The following is a 16,333-nucleotide window of genomic DNA, read 5'->3' on the forward strand; positions in this document are numbered from 1 at the left end:
CAATAAGATGAGCACTGTGGCACCGTATGAGAACCTGCATGCTGGAGGATTGTGCTTGCTGGGCACAGGCACCTGCAACATAAAATAACTTTTAATTTGCCTCAGTAGTGGCAGACTGTTTCCCAGAACAGCCTCATTGGCTATGCTTCCTCTGGACCTTTGTGTTTGCTGTTCCTTTAGTCTGAAATAATTGTCCCCTGGACTCTTCAAGGGACTGTCTTCTCACCAGTGAGATCTCAGCTCAATTATCACTGCTTCCCAAAGGCCTTGCCCAAGCTCACAGTTGTCCCCACAACGTGTCCTCCCCAGGTTACTCTCCATCATTTTTATTTGTTTGTTACATCATAGCATTTTTCACAGTTTGAAATTATCTGTGATCATTTATTCATTATCTGTCTTCTCCACAGCAACGGATGGTGTCCTGGCCACTAGGCATGTAGTATAGCCCTAGCATATGGTGGGTTCAACTGAGTAAATGAATGAAACAATTATAATAAATAAATAGTATTGCAGTATCACCCTGTTCAATGCTGTATGATTGGAGAAGCAAGGAACATAACAGGTGTGAGAGGTGGGAATAACTTCTTATAAGGATCCTAAAGGACAGACAGGAGGCCCAGGTCATCAGTGCTTTCTGCACTCCTCTCAGTTCCACAAGCCTACGCGTTAATATCCATCCCCCACCCCCTTTTTAAAACTAAGTTCCACAAGGCCTCAGCCCTCCGGCCGGCAAATCCCAACCAGTCCGCAGGGGGGCGCCCAGAACACGCTGGCAGGGGAGAACTAAAACTACATTTCCCGGCACCCCGCGCGCCGGTGACCCGCTTCCGGAGTGCGCGGAAGACATGGCGGCGCCCGAGGAGCACGATTCTCCGACTGAAGCGCCTCAGCCGGCGGTGCAAGAGGAGGAAACTAAAACTTTTAAAGATCTGGTGAGCGTGGATGACTCAGGTTTTTCTTTGTACTGCTGACACTGGGCGCAGGCAGAGTCCATTTGCCTTAGGTTCCGGCTAATAGTGTAGAGACGCAGCTGGGGCCTAGCTTGGGTTTCCTTCAGAATTTCCGAAACTTGGGTTCCAGACGCTCTCCCTAAGTCTGTGGGTTTGGATGGTGGGAGGGATGCCCGTCCCTGAGAGTCCCCATTTGCGCTTTTCTCCCTTTTGGTGTGGCGACGTTTGTAAGTTTCCCCCTCCCCCCCCCCCCCCCCCCCCGGAGTAAGATGCAACGGGTTTGGATTCTGACCCAGTGACTTACTAGGGGCACGTTGTTATCTCGCGGTGCCTCACTTTCCACATCTGTGAATTGGGGGTAATAATACGTACTTCAGCGAATTGTGAGGCTTGAATGAAATAGTGCACGTGAAGAGCTTGGGTTTGTCTCTTTGAGTAGAAAGTGTTAAGTCTTGAAGTACTGCTATCTCCTAGTGCTCATAAAGAGCGGACTGAGTAGGCTCGCAATACTTCTTGAATCCAAGCGTAAGGGATGCACATGTCACCAGCAGGGTGGCTCCGATAGTCATTTAATTAGGATGGAGGCAGGGGCGCCTGGGTGGCTCAGTGGGTTAAGCAACCGACTTTGGCTCGGGTCACGATCTTGTGGTTCCCGGGTTCCAGCCTGGCTGCGGCTCTGTGCTGACAGCTCAGAGCTTGGAGCCTGCTTCGGATTTTGTGTTAACCCCCTCTCTGCCCCTCCCTTGCTCATGCTCTCTCTTTCTCTCAAAAATAAAATAAACATTTAAAAAAAATTAGCTGGGAGGCAAGTGTGTGTGTTCCTCTTTGCTAAAGTGTATTTTTCTGAATTCTAAGGGTGTGACAGATGTGTTGTGTGAAGCTTGTGACCAGTTGGGATGGACAAAGCCCACAAAGATCCAGATTGAAGCTATTCCTTTGGCCTTACAAGGTAGGTTGAAATTAAACATGTGGCTTAATACAGGTTCAGTATGAAGTTACACTCAATCAACTACTTATCACTTTTGAGAGCTGTTGTTGTATACTTCAAGTAATATAAAAATATGGCCACTAAAGATACAAAATTTGTGGCTTATTGGCTTTTGAAAAAGTAATTCTGTTCTACTGAACTTACTTTCTATAAGGAGATTTGTTTGCAACAGGTGCTAACTTTAAGGACACACTGGATTAAAGTGTATGAACAAGAAACTTGTTAGAAATTATGAATCAATAAGTGCAGATTTACATAAGGGTGCCTGGAACACACATCAGTATCTAGAGGAGTTGAGAGCTCTCGCTTTGTAAGACGTGTTTATCAGATTTTCAGAAGAATGGCTAACATGTTTGATGACTAGTGGGACTGAAACTAACAGGGTGAACTTTCATGGGAGTAGAGGTAAAGTCCTGCTCTTAGATTCCCAAAGCCCAGCTTCACAGTGTTACGGTTGGTGGTAAAAGAGACCTAGCAATGTTCACTGAAATTCATTAAGTTCCATAGAGAAAATGAATGGAATCTTAGCTACATTAGTATAAGAGATTTTTCAGGCAAGCAAAAAAAAAAAAAAAAAAGTGTATGAACATATCTGTATGTAGAATTTACCCCTCACTCTGAATTCCTCTCCCATATGTCCCAGGTTAAGAACCCTTGAACTAGCTCTAGTGAGAGAAATGCCTTTGCTGGTTAGAACACATCTAGAATATTATGCTTAGTTCTGGGGCCCAGTTTTGAGGGACCAAGAGTGGCAGTGAGTGTGGTATAGTAACAAGAATAGTCCTAAATAGTTAAAGGAGCTTGAGTGCATTCAGTCTGCAGAAGAGTAGATCTGGATGGGATATGGTAATTGGCTTCAGTGATTTGGAGAGCTGTCACGTGGAAAAGTAATTAGACTTACTCTATGAAATTCCATTTGCTCCTTCTATAAATAGTAAGTATCTGATACAAGTGTAAGGCACCAGAAGTTAAGATTCTGCCCACTCTAAGAACTTAGATTCTAGTAAGGAGATAATTATAAATCTATTACAAAGTGAACTGGGACATAAGAAAGTTACATTCCAAGTGCACTGAGGGAGGAGAAGAGATTACTACTCATTGGAATGGACTAGAGTAAACTTTAGTTTTTGGCTGGAAAGGTTGGAAAGACATTCAAGCGGAACCTTGAAGACTGAATAAGATTTAGACATTTGTGCATGATGGGAGGGGAGGACCTTCTAGGCATAGGGAACAATATGAAAAAAAAGCTAAGGAGGCTGGAACACATGGGCATGTGTGGAGGCTTGCAACTACTTAATAGAGAATAGGGAAAGGATTAGTAAAGTCTTTGGGGCCAGATTATGCAGGACTTAAATGTGGGTAAAAGAATTTGGTCTTTGTTCCATGGGCAGTGGAGTGCCTTTGGGGATTATTTTTTTAGCAGGAGAATGAAATGTTTAGAGTTGTTTTCTTGGACTATTAGTCTCATAGCTTTATAAGGAAATTTAGAGATGAGAGACAAGAGGCTGGGAGACCAATTAGGAGGGCATTGCGGTAATTTTGGCAATAAATAAAGGGTAAGGTAGAGGTAGTGAGAAAGAAAGAAAAATGATAGAAAAGGAGTCATCATGATTTTGTAACTAGTTAGTTAATGGAAGGCAAGGGGTAGGGAAATCTAGGATCGTTGCCTGTGTGTTTAGGACATATTACTGGTGTAAAAAGGGAACATAGGAGGAAAAATAATTTCAGGAAAGAGGAGTTCAGTTGGAAATAATTGATTTCGGGCATCAAAGAAATAGACTTGACTGACACACAGGTGGAATCTGGGAATTAGAGCTTGATTAAGGGTCCAGAACTGGATGTAGATACCACATCCAAAGAGAAGTTGTAGCTGAAACTGTGGAAATGGCTGAGGTTGCCACGTAGGGTCAAGAGATGACAGGGGGAGAAATGGAGACTCAATAACAGGTTGAAAATCATGAGAGGACAGTTTCATACAAATTAGGTAAGGGAGAGTGTTTTAGGGAGGGGGCCGTAAACACTTTCAAGTTGTCTAGAGACGCTAAGAGGATAAGGATTGTGTAAAGGCCATTAGTGGGGAAGAAGATTCGGCAGTCAGAAGTACTGGAATTGCTTTAAAAAGCATAAAGAAGGGTTGGTGCTTTCTGGCATTTTCCTGCCTGCCCTACAGCATGTGTTGGAAGAATGAACCCAAATTGGGTGGTGGTAATAATCCTTAAATTATTTATAATGTTTTCAGTAAAAAGTTTGTATTTAATGCAGAGAAAGTAGGAGTCCATGAAAGATTACTAGGAACTGAGTAATGTGACTGACATAATCATCATGGAAAGTATTCTTATTCTTGAGGTTATTTCATTCTAAGGAGTAGTTTACAAATGCTTCATTTAAAAAACCTATAGACGCTGGCTCTAAGCAAGAGATTTAAATAATCTAACAAAGTTTTTCTTTTGTCTTCTCTTAAATTAACTTTAAAATTTAGTTTGAGTACTAATGATGGTGTCAGTTTCTACAAAATTGTGGCATCCTGGGTCCATCCATTGTTCTTAAACTTATAACAATTCTGAAAGGCAGGAATGATTATTTTATTGGTGATGGCCAGTGGATTAAGTACCTTGGGTGGGTGCACATAACTTGTTATCAGTAGAGCCAGAATTTGAATAATAGGATGTTCTAGTGAAAAGCCTGTGTTCTTGGCCCTATATTATAGTGTTACAGTGGGGAGAGCAAAATCTTTTGATGATTTTTGAGGATGCTTTTCTTCCCATCTGTTTCATGTATTAAGTTTATTTTTCAAAAAAATTTTTTAACATTTTAATCTATTTTTGAGAGACAGAGCACGAACGGGGGAGGGACAGAGAGAGAGGGAGACACAGAATCCGAAGCAGGCTCCAGGCACCAATCTGTCAGCACAGAGCCCGATGGGGGCTTGAACCCACCATCCGTGAGATCATGACCTGAGCTGAAGTCGGACGCTTAACCGACTGAGCCACCCAGGCACTCCGTATTAAGTTTATTTTTAATTCAGAGATCACTCAAAGTCCTCTACGAATTTCAGACAGTTTTTTGAATGGCTGCCATACACCAAGTAGTTGTGTTAGGTGCTAGCAGTGTGGCAGGTGAATGAATTTATTCCTGCTCCTCTTACTGGGTGTTCATTCTACACAGATACTACCACTGGAAAGGCTTACAGGTTGTGAGAAGAAGAAAGGAGATAATAGAGAAAAATAATTTCACAAAGTGAATATTGCTTTGTGGGCGGTGGGCGTTACAGCCACATGGATTGAGAGACTTAAGCTCCTTTATTTCCCTAAATCTTTCTTGTATACCCCTTTCTTCTGAAATTTTAAGACTTCCCTTGAAAGAAAAGGGGAACAGATCCCAGTGGGTGTGTTTTTGTTTTTGTTCTTGTTCTTGTTTTTGTTTTCCTGTTCTAGAAGGTGTGTTGTACCCAGGCAGGGAGGGCAGAATCCCCCCAAAGTTGGGGAATAAAAGGCTTTGGAAGCCCTTAGCTCACAAATAGGTAGAGGCTGTTGCAATGCATTATCACTTACCCTACAACAACAATAAAGTTAGTAAATGAGGGAGAAATTTTATCCGTATATTGTCATTTGTTGCTCTGACCTTTACAAAATTAGTGCATTGTCTGGTCTGACTTATAATTCACATCTACACTTGTACTTTTATAGGTAACATCGATGTTACTGTTTAGAAGGGTAAATGGTAGAATTCACTAGACTATGGAGTTGTTTGCTCTGGCTTGGCAGGATCCTAGTTTAAGTGATCAGTGTCTAAAAGACGGATGTTGAGAAGTCTGCTCTACTTGATATCAATCACTCTCCTTTCTTGAGCTCTCTTCCTCCTCAATTTCAAGTCAGTATTATCTTCTGTCTTTCCAGCTATTCTTTATGAGATTCTTCTGGTTCCTTTCCTTTTTCCTTGTAAGGTTAATTCTATCTTTATCCTTTTTTTTTTTTCCTCACTCTGAAAACACTACTAAGATTTCTCATCCAGTCCTGAAGCTTTAACACTATCTGCATCAGTGAGTCTCAGCCAGTGCTCATCAAAATTACCTATCTTACTTGTAAAACAGTAGAGATTTCTAGAGTCACTGAATCAGAATTTCCACATGTGTGACTTGGGCATGTGTAGGTATAAGAATCCCATAGGTTATTCTGATGTGTCTGCCCTTGGGGGAGCAAAACTGTTAGGATGCTCCAACTTCTGTGTTTCTAGCCTGTACTTCTCTGCTGAGCTCCAAACAAGTGCGTCCAACTGGTTTTTAGATATTTCTCTCTGAGCCTGTTGCAGAAACGTCAAGTTCCTGTGTTCAAACCAGAGTCATTGTTTTCCTCACCAGAGCTAATTTTCTATATGCCCTTAGAAACCCATGTGTCAACCACATTTTCTTTCATTACTTTGTACATCTCACTTGTTTTTATCCTCACTGTCTTGCCTTAGTTCAGACCACCATACTAACTCCCCTGGTATCCTAACTGAGCTCTTACTTTCCTGTGTGTTCCCCATTCTGTTAAGGTCATCTTAGGTCATAAGGAAGAGAGTCACTCAGGTAACCTCGGAGAAAAGGGGTTTATTGTAGGGTTAATCTCTAGGTAAGGAAATCTCAGAAGTTCTATACAGTCAGGGAACAATGTGAGCATCAACCGTGGAGGTCATTATCACTAGGAAGCAATCTCAGCAGGCGCTGTTGGAGTGCACAGCTACCTTGTGAGCTGCAGCCAGCCAGCCTAGAGATGGTGGCCTTGGTTTGGGAGTTAATTTCCAAATCTTATAGTTACGGCTTGATTGGTGATAACAGACCATGGGGACCTCTTCTTAAGGGATTACTTACGGCATTCTTCCCTCAGAAGAAGCAGTGTAAATGCATGTACTGTTGAGCTCCTTGGCTCATTATGCCATCAGGCATAGGGATTATCTTCCTAAGGAGTAACATTGATTGTCATGTTCCCTGCTTAAAATCCTTTAATTCTCTCTCTTACAGGAAGACATCAAAACACCCTATCATGGCTTATGAGTTTCCTTTCTGGCCTCATTCTTCTCCCTCTCCCTCCTTAACATTTCTGTGTTCTGCCGCATTGTACTTCTCACTCTCCCTGCACGTGGCTATGTTCTTTACAGCCTCCGTCCTCTGTTCTCTTATAGGAATGTGCTTCCTTTCTTTCTTTGCTTAATTCCAGATTTAATTTACTCATCAGGTCTGTTAGCCTTTCCTGACTCCCCTGGGCAGTGAGTTACTCCTTCCTTTGTGTTCTCACTGTATGTTGTAGGGGCCTGTTGTAAAGCCATTATCACATTATATCATATTTGTGTATGTCACCCCTGGGTTTTAAGCTTACCTAGGACAGAGACTATGTCTTCTGTCTGTTCAACCTTCCTCTCCCTCCAGTTCATCAAATATTTATTCACTGTCTACTTTGTGCCCACGTTGTGTCATTGTAGAAAAAGGGAAATAATGCAGAGAGCGTTTCTTTGCTGTTAGAGGTTTTCTTTTTCTTCCTAGGTCGTGATATCATCGGGCTGGCAGAAACTGGCTCTGGAAAAACGGGTGCCTTCGCTTTGCCCATTCTGAATGCACTGTTGGAGACGCCCCAGCGATTGTTTGCCTTAGTTCTCACGCCCACTCGGGAGTTGGCCTTTCAGATCTCAGAGCAGTTTGAAGCCCTGGGGTCTTCCATTGGTGTGCAAAGCGGTAAGTGTCTGACAGGAAAGGAACTGTAGAGTTTCTTCACAAGTTGAGAATGAATGGAAAAGGAGGATAGAAGCAAATATTATTAACATGACTTTATTGACCTTAAGAGCGAATTTGGTATTTTAGCTTTAGGGAAAGTTATACGGGAAGAAAAATTTAAGTAGAAATCTAGCACTGGCTTAAAACGTATTCAGTGAACTATGGAAAAAATTGAGGGTCTCTGTTCTGTATTCTTTTTGTTTCTGTAGCTGTGATTGTAGGTGGAATCGATTCAATGTCCCAGTCTCTGGCCCTGGCGAAAAAACCACATGTAATAATAGGTGAGTAATTGACAACGGTAAAAGGCACTGACAACGATGAATTGGAGAAGATCTGTCCATGTTGCATAAAACTTATTTGTGTAGAAAGATTTTGAAGAAAGGATTTTTGTGGTCTTGTTTTATTTTTTAATTTCTGAAATTTTGGGGGGCTTGGTGGGTGGGGTGGTTGGTAACTTTTCTTTTTGTCCTAGTTCTTAAACATTGCCCTTTCTCTTCAACCTTTCTTGATAGCAACTCCTGGTCGACTGATAGACCACTTGGAAAATACAAAAGGTTTCAACTTAAGAGCCCTCAAATACTTGGTGATGGATGAGGCAGACCGAATATTGAATATGGATTTTGAGACAGAGGTGAGCAGCTAGTTTCTTTCCTCATTGTAGGACATCTCAAGTGCCCTCTTCAAACTTTGGTTCATTGCACAACTGCTTTGTGGAATACTATATCATTATCAGTTAATTTAAACATTTCTGCTGCCTTTTTTTCATTCTTGGTGTTCCTCACGTTGTCAGTGCCTCAGTATCCTCTAGAGAATATAGTCTGACTGTAGTTTTAGAGATGAGAAATTTCTACCAGATTTCGTTTCTATTTTATTTGATATATACCTCTTTTGTATACCTTGAAATATTTTTATTTTCTGTCATCATAGCTGACCCACTCATAACTTAGTTGATGAACACCTTTGACTTTTCTCTTAGATTAGCTCTACTGTAATTTAAACTGTTCTTTTCTCTGAGTGGCATTTTTTAAAAACAGCATATAGTATCGTACAAATAATAAATATTCAATAAATTTTAGCTGAATTGAATGGAATTTTTGAGTTCCCAAATTCCCACAGTGATATAGTTTTTCATTCTCTGCTTCACAAAGAGCATTTGTAAATATCCACTCTAAATGTTATGTTGGTATCCTTTCTTTGTGCCTTAGGTTGACAAGATCCTCAAAGTGATTCCCCGAGATCGGAAAACGTTTCTCTTCTCGGCCACCATGACCAAGAAGGTGAAGTTTTCTAGGACTTCTGATTTCTTCTTTATTAAGTGATAAGTAAAAACAGCATTTAGGAATCAGTGTACTATTCCAGGTTTTTTTCTGCAGGTGCAAAAACTTCAGCGAGCAGCACTGAAGAATCCTGTGAAATGTGCTGTTTCCTCCAAATACCAGACAGTTGAGAAATTACAGCAATATTACCTTTTTATTCCTTCTAAATTCAAGGTAAAGTGTTTACTTTGATCGTTCCTGCCTCTCCCTCTCCTTCCTCACTAAAGCATCTGAAAGTGTGTCCACTTTTGATTAGCTAAGAGTTGTGCTACTGTTTGTTTTAGAACACATACTGTGCTTATATTTATCACTGATAAAGTCAAACATTCCGGGAATTCACAGCATGCTAAACCACAATAATGAAGTCATGATGTAATTCCTTTCCAGCCCCATTCTTGAAGTAGTTTTTCTTTTGTCTCCTGATTATGTGGCTTTTTTATAGGGAATGGACCCTCGTTTTATGCTTTGATGTAGGGACTTTTCCTGGTTGCCGAGTATAGATTTCCTTGTGCTTGGCTTCAGGCATGTGAAATTCATGGTTCACAGAGATGATAATGCTGCTTCAGGAGTGCAAACTGGCAGCTGGGGTCTGGGTAATTGAGAGTTAACTATAGGCTTAGGTTTTTAGATAATTTATATTCCCGGGACTCCAGTCTTTTCTTCCAGATCAGTTACTTACATTGATTGTTTTGGGTTTGTAACTTAGGATACCTACCTGGTTTACATTCTAAATGAACTGGCTGGAAACTCCTTTATGATATTCTGCAGCACCTGTAACAATACTCAGAGAACAGCTTTGCTGCTTCGAAATCTTGGATTCACTGCTATCCCCCTCCATGGACAGATGAGTCAGGTAAAGATTCTTCGGCATCATTAGTGGTGAAACGGTGGTGTGAAAAGGGTAAAGCTTATAGCAGTAGTTCTGTACAATAACAACATGAGGTGTTCATGCATCTTTTCAGAATTGTTTTGATTTTATGGGCTTTAAAGTGTTGCTCTAGTTGCTTACTTCCTCCTTTTAGGATAGTAAGAGGCTCAAATTAGAAGATTTCATAGTTATTTGTCTGGTATGGAAGCTTTTCAGTTGATTTATTCAGCCCTAGTGCTAACGTTGATTCTTTGGTCTCTAAAGATGTTTAATAAATTATTTTTCAACTATCTGTCATGTTAAACAATCCCCGTTTCCTGTTAGTATTTTCTGACCTTGTCTTAAATATTTTTTTGTTGCTTCCATGTTTCCTTCTGATCTGTGGAGCCTAGTTTGGACTTAGGGGAAACATCCTTTTAAAAATTTCTGTCTTGGTTCTTATATTTAGTGTTTCTAGTTTGTGTGTCTTAGATTCTGAGATTCCTTAGTTTATCAAGATTAACATTCTTTTCATTTCTTTTCATCATGTCAGAGCAAACGCTTAGGATCCCTTAATAAGTTTAAGGCAAAGGCTCGTTCTATTCTTCTAGCAACTGATGTTGCAAGCCGAGGTTTGGACATACCTCATGTGGATGTAGTTGTTAACTTTGACATTCCTACCCATTCCAAGGTGAGTCCTATTGCTGACCTGACTTTCTTTAAAAAAAATTTTTTTTAATGCTGATTTGATGTGTAATGTTTTTTTTGAGAGAGAGACAGAATGTGAATGGGGGAGGAGGAGAGAGAGGGAGACACAGAATCTGAGGAAGGCTCCAGACTCTTGAGCTGTCAGCACAGAGCCCCATGTGGGGCATGAACCCACAAACTATGAGATCATGACCTGAGCCAAAGTCGGACACTCAACTGACTCAGCCACCCAGGTGTCCCTGCTGACTTGACTTTCTAGTTTTGAACTGTATTTCTTTCTTTCTTTTTTTTTTTAAATTGAGGTATAATTGACATAAAAGATTAGTTTTAGTTGTATAACATAATGGTATGCTGTTTGTATGTATCACAAAATGATTGCCACAAGTCTAGTTACCATACATTGTTATGAGTTTTTTTTCTTGCACTGAGAACTTTTAAGGTCTACTCTCTTAGCAGCTTTCAAATGTGTAATGTAGTATTATTAACTATTTTTGCTATGCTGTACATTTCACTCCCATGGCTTACTTGTATTATAACTTGAGGTTTGTACTTTCTGACTCCCTTCACCCAGTTGATTCCCTACTCCCATTATTTTCACCTTTGGAAACCACCAAATATGTTGTCTATGTTATGAGCTCAGTTTGTTTTTTTTTAGATTCCACATATAAGTTAGATCATACAGTATTTATTTTTCTCAGACTTATTTCACTTAGCATAATGTCTTTAACGTCCATCTCTATTATTGCAGATGGTAAGATTCAACTCTTTTTTATGGCTGAATAATATTCCAGTGCGTCCAAAGTGTATTTTTTAAGAATATTCTTTTTTTTTTTAAAAATGTTTACTTATTTATTTTGAGAGGGAAGGAGAGAATCCCAAGCAGGCTCTGTTGCTGTCAGAGCAGAGCCCTACATGGGACTCGATCCCATGACCACAAGATCATGACCTGAGCTGAAATCAAGAGTCAGATGCTTAACTGATTGGGACACCCAGACGCCCCTCCAAAGTGTGTTTCTTAATGGAATGTTTTCTGTATCCTTTTTTTTTCTTCTTAATCCTTTATTGGTTAAGTATCAAAAACTGGGAAAGCTCTTGATTTATTTATTCTCGTTATCTTGCATGTGCCTGAGGATGTGATATTAATAAATGTGAATGAAGGTAGCCAAAGAGAGGTGTGAGATCACAGGAGTAGATGCAGCACGTGCTGATCTTTGTCAGTCTTACTTCTTCAGAGTCGTCAGCTTGTGGTTCTCAGTGTATCTCAGGGTTTCTCAGCCTTGGCACTATTAATGTTTTGGGCAAGCAGATTCTTTGCTGTGGGGCTGTCCTTCGCATTGTAGGATGCTTAGCAGCATTCCTGGCCTCTACCCATAGGTGACATTATGACAACCGCATATGTGTTCTGACATTTCCAAATATCCCTGGGGAGGACAGAATTGTCCCCAGAACAACTAGTATCTCTTGGCTTTGTATTTAACTGCTGTAGACAAGGTGCTGTCTCATTTGATTTTCCCAATAACTCTGAGTGTGGGCATGTGTTTCTATCCCTGTTTTATAGATAGAAACCAAGATTCGAAGAGGCTATGTGACTTGTAGATAGTTGTGTAGCTGGTAGGTGGTAAGACCAGAGCCATGATGCAGGTCTGCCTCTAGATCCAGTGCTGTTTTTCTCTAGACCATGTTGTCTGCAGCCATGTAGATATGCTTTAGATTTGTCTTTCTGTAAAGAAAAGAGAGTCAGTTTTGTGCTGCAAGGAAAATAAAAAAGATGAAGTAGATTTATCTGAACAAATTGCCCAGTCCATTTTTCCATGGTTCAACATGAGTGTATTTCCTTTCAGAAGTTTGCAGTAAGACTTTGTGTTCATAGTTTTTTATTTAAATTTTATGTAACTCAGATTTATTTATGCTTTTTTTCTCAGGATTATATCCATCGAGTAGGTCGAACCGCTCGAGCTGGGCGTTCTGGAAAGGCTATCACCTTTGTCACACAGTAAGTAAATTGACTTCAGGGGCAGAACAATGCAGAGAAAAGAGCAGAGCTTTGGTGCAGACTGATTTGGTGGCCTGACTTTGCCACTTACTGTAATAGTCATTTAACCTCCTTCATGTTGTTTTCAGCATTTGTACAATGCAAATAATGGTATCTACTTAACAGAGCATTAATGAAGATTATATACATATGTATATATATACATGTATCCTATATATATATATATGTAACCCTTGCTCCTTCTTTCAACTGCTGAAGCTGGAGAGTAGTGACTTTTCCCTCAACTCAGAGTATTAGAATAATTATTTTGATTTTGTTTAAAAAACTTTAGGGGCGCCTGGGTGGCTCAGTCGGTTAAGCGTCCAACTTTGGCTCAGGTCACGATCTGTGAGTTCGAGCCCTTTGTCGGGCTCTGTGCTGACTGCTCAGAGCCTGGAGCCTGTTTCAGATTCTGTGTCTCCCTCTCTCTCTGACCCTCCCCCGTTCATGCTCTGTCTCTCTCTGTCCCAAAAATAAATAAATGTTAAAAAAATTAAAAAAAAATAAATAAAAAACTTTAATGTTTATTTTTGACAGACAGAGCATTAGCAGGGGAGGGGCGGAGAGAGAGGGAGACACAGAATCCGAAGCAGGCTCCAGGCTCCGAGCTGTCAGCACAGAGCCTGACATGGGGCTCCAGCACAAACCACGAGATCATGACCGGAGCCGAAGTCAAACACTTAACTGACTGAGCCACCCAGGCGCCCCGATTTTGTTTTTAGAGAGACAAAATTTTGGCTTTTCTGGGAGTAAAAATATGTTGGTTGATCTTCTAGTGGGCTGTGTACCGAGGATTGCTCTAATCAGTATTCTGGATTCAGTATTGTTTAAAACTTGCGTCAGTTGCCTCATTCCGCATAATGTGTAGTTTGGGAATGGACAGACATCCGCGTTGTCAGTCAGCCAAAACCACACCAATTTTCCTTCCTCAGGTATGATGTAGAACTCTTCCAGCGCATAGAACACTTAATTGGGAAGAAACTGCCTGTCTTTCCAACACAGGATGATGAGGTTATGATGCTGACAGAGCGTGTCACTGAAGCCCAAAGATTTGCCCGAATGGTATGCAGCTTACTTTTTCATCAACTTTTATGCAAATAATGGTAACTACGTGCTAGATGCTGTTGGATTAATCCTCATAACTAACTGCAGGAAGTATTATTTTATTCTAAATTTAAGATGAACATACTAACGTGTAGAGATGGTAGGTAATTTGAATCGAGGTCTGGACTCAGTCTGACCACAGTGACCACATGCTCAGCCACTGTTCATGTTTCACATGTGGCAAGAAAACCTCTGGACTCGAGATCAGAAGACCCAGCTGTGAATTGGACATTGTGGTTTGAACCATGCGTCTGACCTCTCGGAATCAGTTCCTTGCCTGTAAATTGGAAATAACAGTTACTTTGATCCTTATAGGGGTTTTTTGGGCATCAGATAAGCTAACGTGAACTGCGTAGTAACTAACAGTAAGTAGCAGTAATAATAATGGTGAGGATGGGAAGATTGTAAAAGAGAATCCTAGCAAGTGCTGTCTGCTCCCTAGAGTTCTAGTCTGAGGGATGAAGAAACTTTGCCCCTGGGCTGCTGCTTTCTGAGTAGCTGAGGCGTGGACTTGTGTTTTTCTGCTCACATAGAACTCTCATTTGGTATTTTGGTTTATAAAAGTATTAGATATACATTGGAAAGAATTTCAGAAAATATGGAAAAGATTAAAATAGTAAATGAGACATATGAGTTATCCCCCACGGCGAACATTTGGCTCTTGATAACATTTGGCTATTTTTCTTTTTTTAGCCATAATTAGATGTTATCTAATTGTATATGATTAACATTTTTTCTATTTTAACAAATATAGAGCAATGTGATCACTTCTCAGTGGCTACAAAAAATTCCATTATAAATATATAACATGACTTACATGGGTGTATATTTATGTTTTTTCACATGTTTTGTGTTTTAACTAGTACCATGTTGGACATCCTAGTATGTACAACTTTGTGTACTCGTTTCCTTAGAATAAATTCCTAAAAGTAGAATTAGTTGTCGGGCCGAGGAGTAAATGGAGTTAAAATTTGAATTCATACAGAATACCAGATTTCTCCCTCTCCCACCCAGAAGAGCTGTTGGCGACAGTTTATGTGGGTGTCCCCACACCTTGACAAATACTAGGTATTACCATTCTCTTAAATCTTTGCTGGCCTGCCATGTGTAAATAATAGCTTATTGTTTTAATTTTCATGTAAACATTTTTGTGTATTGGGGTTTTGGTCTTCTCCCTTTGTTAGTGTGAGGTATTAGGGAGTTATGTAGTGTTTTTTTTTTTTTTATGTTTATTTTTGAGAGAGAAAGAGAGAGCGTGAGTGGGGGAGGGGCAGAGAGTAGGAGACACAGAAATCGAAGTAGGCTCCAGGAGTTGCCAGCACAGAGCCCAACACGGGGCTTGAACTCAAGAACTGCAAGATCATGACCTGAGCTGAAGTCAGCTGCTTAACCGACTGAGCCACCCAGGTGCCCCGGTGTTGGATTTTAAGGAGAGGAGAGCAGGATGTGTTACCCTCAGTGACAGTAATTCATTTTCAATCTCATCCTTTCTGTTTTCTTGCAGGAGTTAAGGGAGCATGGAGAAAAGAAGAAACGCGTGCGGGAGGACACTGGGGACAATGACGACACAGAGGGTGCTATGGGTGTCAGGAACAAGGTCGCTGGAGGAAAAATGAAGAAACGGAAAGGCCGTTAATTTCTTTTATAAAGACTTGATTTCAGCCTTTTGTTTCGTATAAGGGGATTGTAGAAGAGGATGAAGCCCCCTCCAGCACAGTTCCTCAGACCGAAATCTGTCACAGTGATGTCGAGAACCTGCTCATCTACTTGAGCACTCGCTTTCCTTCCGTAGGGTGCCATTACCGCACACACTTTACGGTGCTCGTGTCAGCTTTGGTTTCTTGGTCACGAGATGAGTAGGATGTGTTCTTTTATCACTTCACACAGACCTTTTGTTTTTTCAGCTGCAAGTCAAGGACTAGGTTGATGGAGCCCTGGACCTGTATTTGTGAAGGGAAGAAGCTTCTGTATTTGTAAAACTGGTGATACTTAAGCAATCTCAGCTTGTGCTTCATTAGACCAAATGTGGACTAATAAATTTGCCTACTATTTTTAAAAGATTCAAACTCTTTGAAAACCTTTACGGGTTGAGGGACTTTACAGATTTAAGTAAGATCTTGCTAATAGGTAAGAAATTGACAGTGGCAGTTATGTGGCGAAATCATTGCTTTTTCTTAATTAAGGTAAACATTATTTATGATTTTTAAAGATCTGCAAAGGAACGAGGTGATGGATGGCTTTGAATGGGAAGTCCTGCTTAAAAGGTGGTTGTGTTTTTCTTGGGGATGGATCAAAGGCCTTAAGTAAGACTGCAGAGTCTCTTAGATCCCTAGGTACATTCACTTCCCTGACTGCTCGGTTTAAGAAGACTGCTTTTGGGTTAGGAAGAAGACTGCTCGGGTTAGGAAGACTGGTTTCTTTTCTTTTGTCTCCATCTATATGGCTACATAACTCAGAATATGTAAAGCTGGATCATCAGCTCCTGGAGAGAAAATAGACCGTGGCTCTGTAGAGACTGGGTCAGAATAGGGGAAAGTTGATGGAAATCAGAAACAGCTGTGAGCTTCACGGTCATGAAGTCTTGTGCCCTGAAGACTTTCAACTCATAGAAGATGCCTAATCATTTTTGTCATTTATTAGAA

At 40.6% G+C, this 16,333-nt stretch overlaps 1 protein-coding gene across 1 annotated transcript; it reads left to right on the forward strand.

The window, feature by feature from the left end:
* The first annotated feature begins 824 nt into the window (after positions 1 to 824).
* Positions 825 to 15,751, forward strand: DDX47 (DEAD-box helicase 47). Its single transcript, XM_030321858.2, has 12 exons — positions 825 to 932; positions 1,806 to 1,899; positions 7,457 to 7,645; positions 7,894 to 7,965; positions 8,197 to 8,315; positions 8,890 to 8,961; positions 9,058 to 9,174; positions 9,707 to 9,853; positions 10,401 to 10,538; positions 12,478 to 12,548; positions 13,520 to 13,649; positions 15,196 to 15,751. Exons 1-12 carry the CDS (start codon positions 846 to 848, stop codon positions 15,325 to 15,327), a joined length of 1,368 nt encoding a protein of 455 aa, XP_030177718.1. The 5' UTR covers positions 825 to 845; the 3' UTR covers positions 15,328 to 15,751.
* The last annotated feature ends 582 nt before the right edge of the window (positions 15,752 to 16,333 follow it).

This window comes from Lynx canadensis, chromosome B4, assembly GCF_007474595.2.
Source record: "Lynx canadensis isolate LIC74 chromosome B4, mLynCan4.pri.v2, whole genome shotgun sequence".
In the NCBI taxonomy this organism is placed as follows: Eukaryota; Metazoa; Chordata; class Mammalia; order Carnivora; family Felidae; genus Lynx; species Lynx canadensis.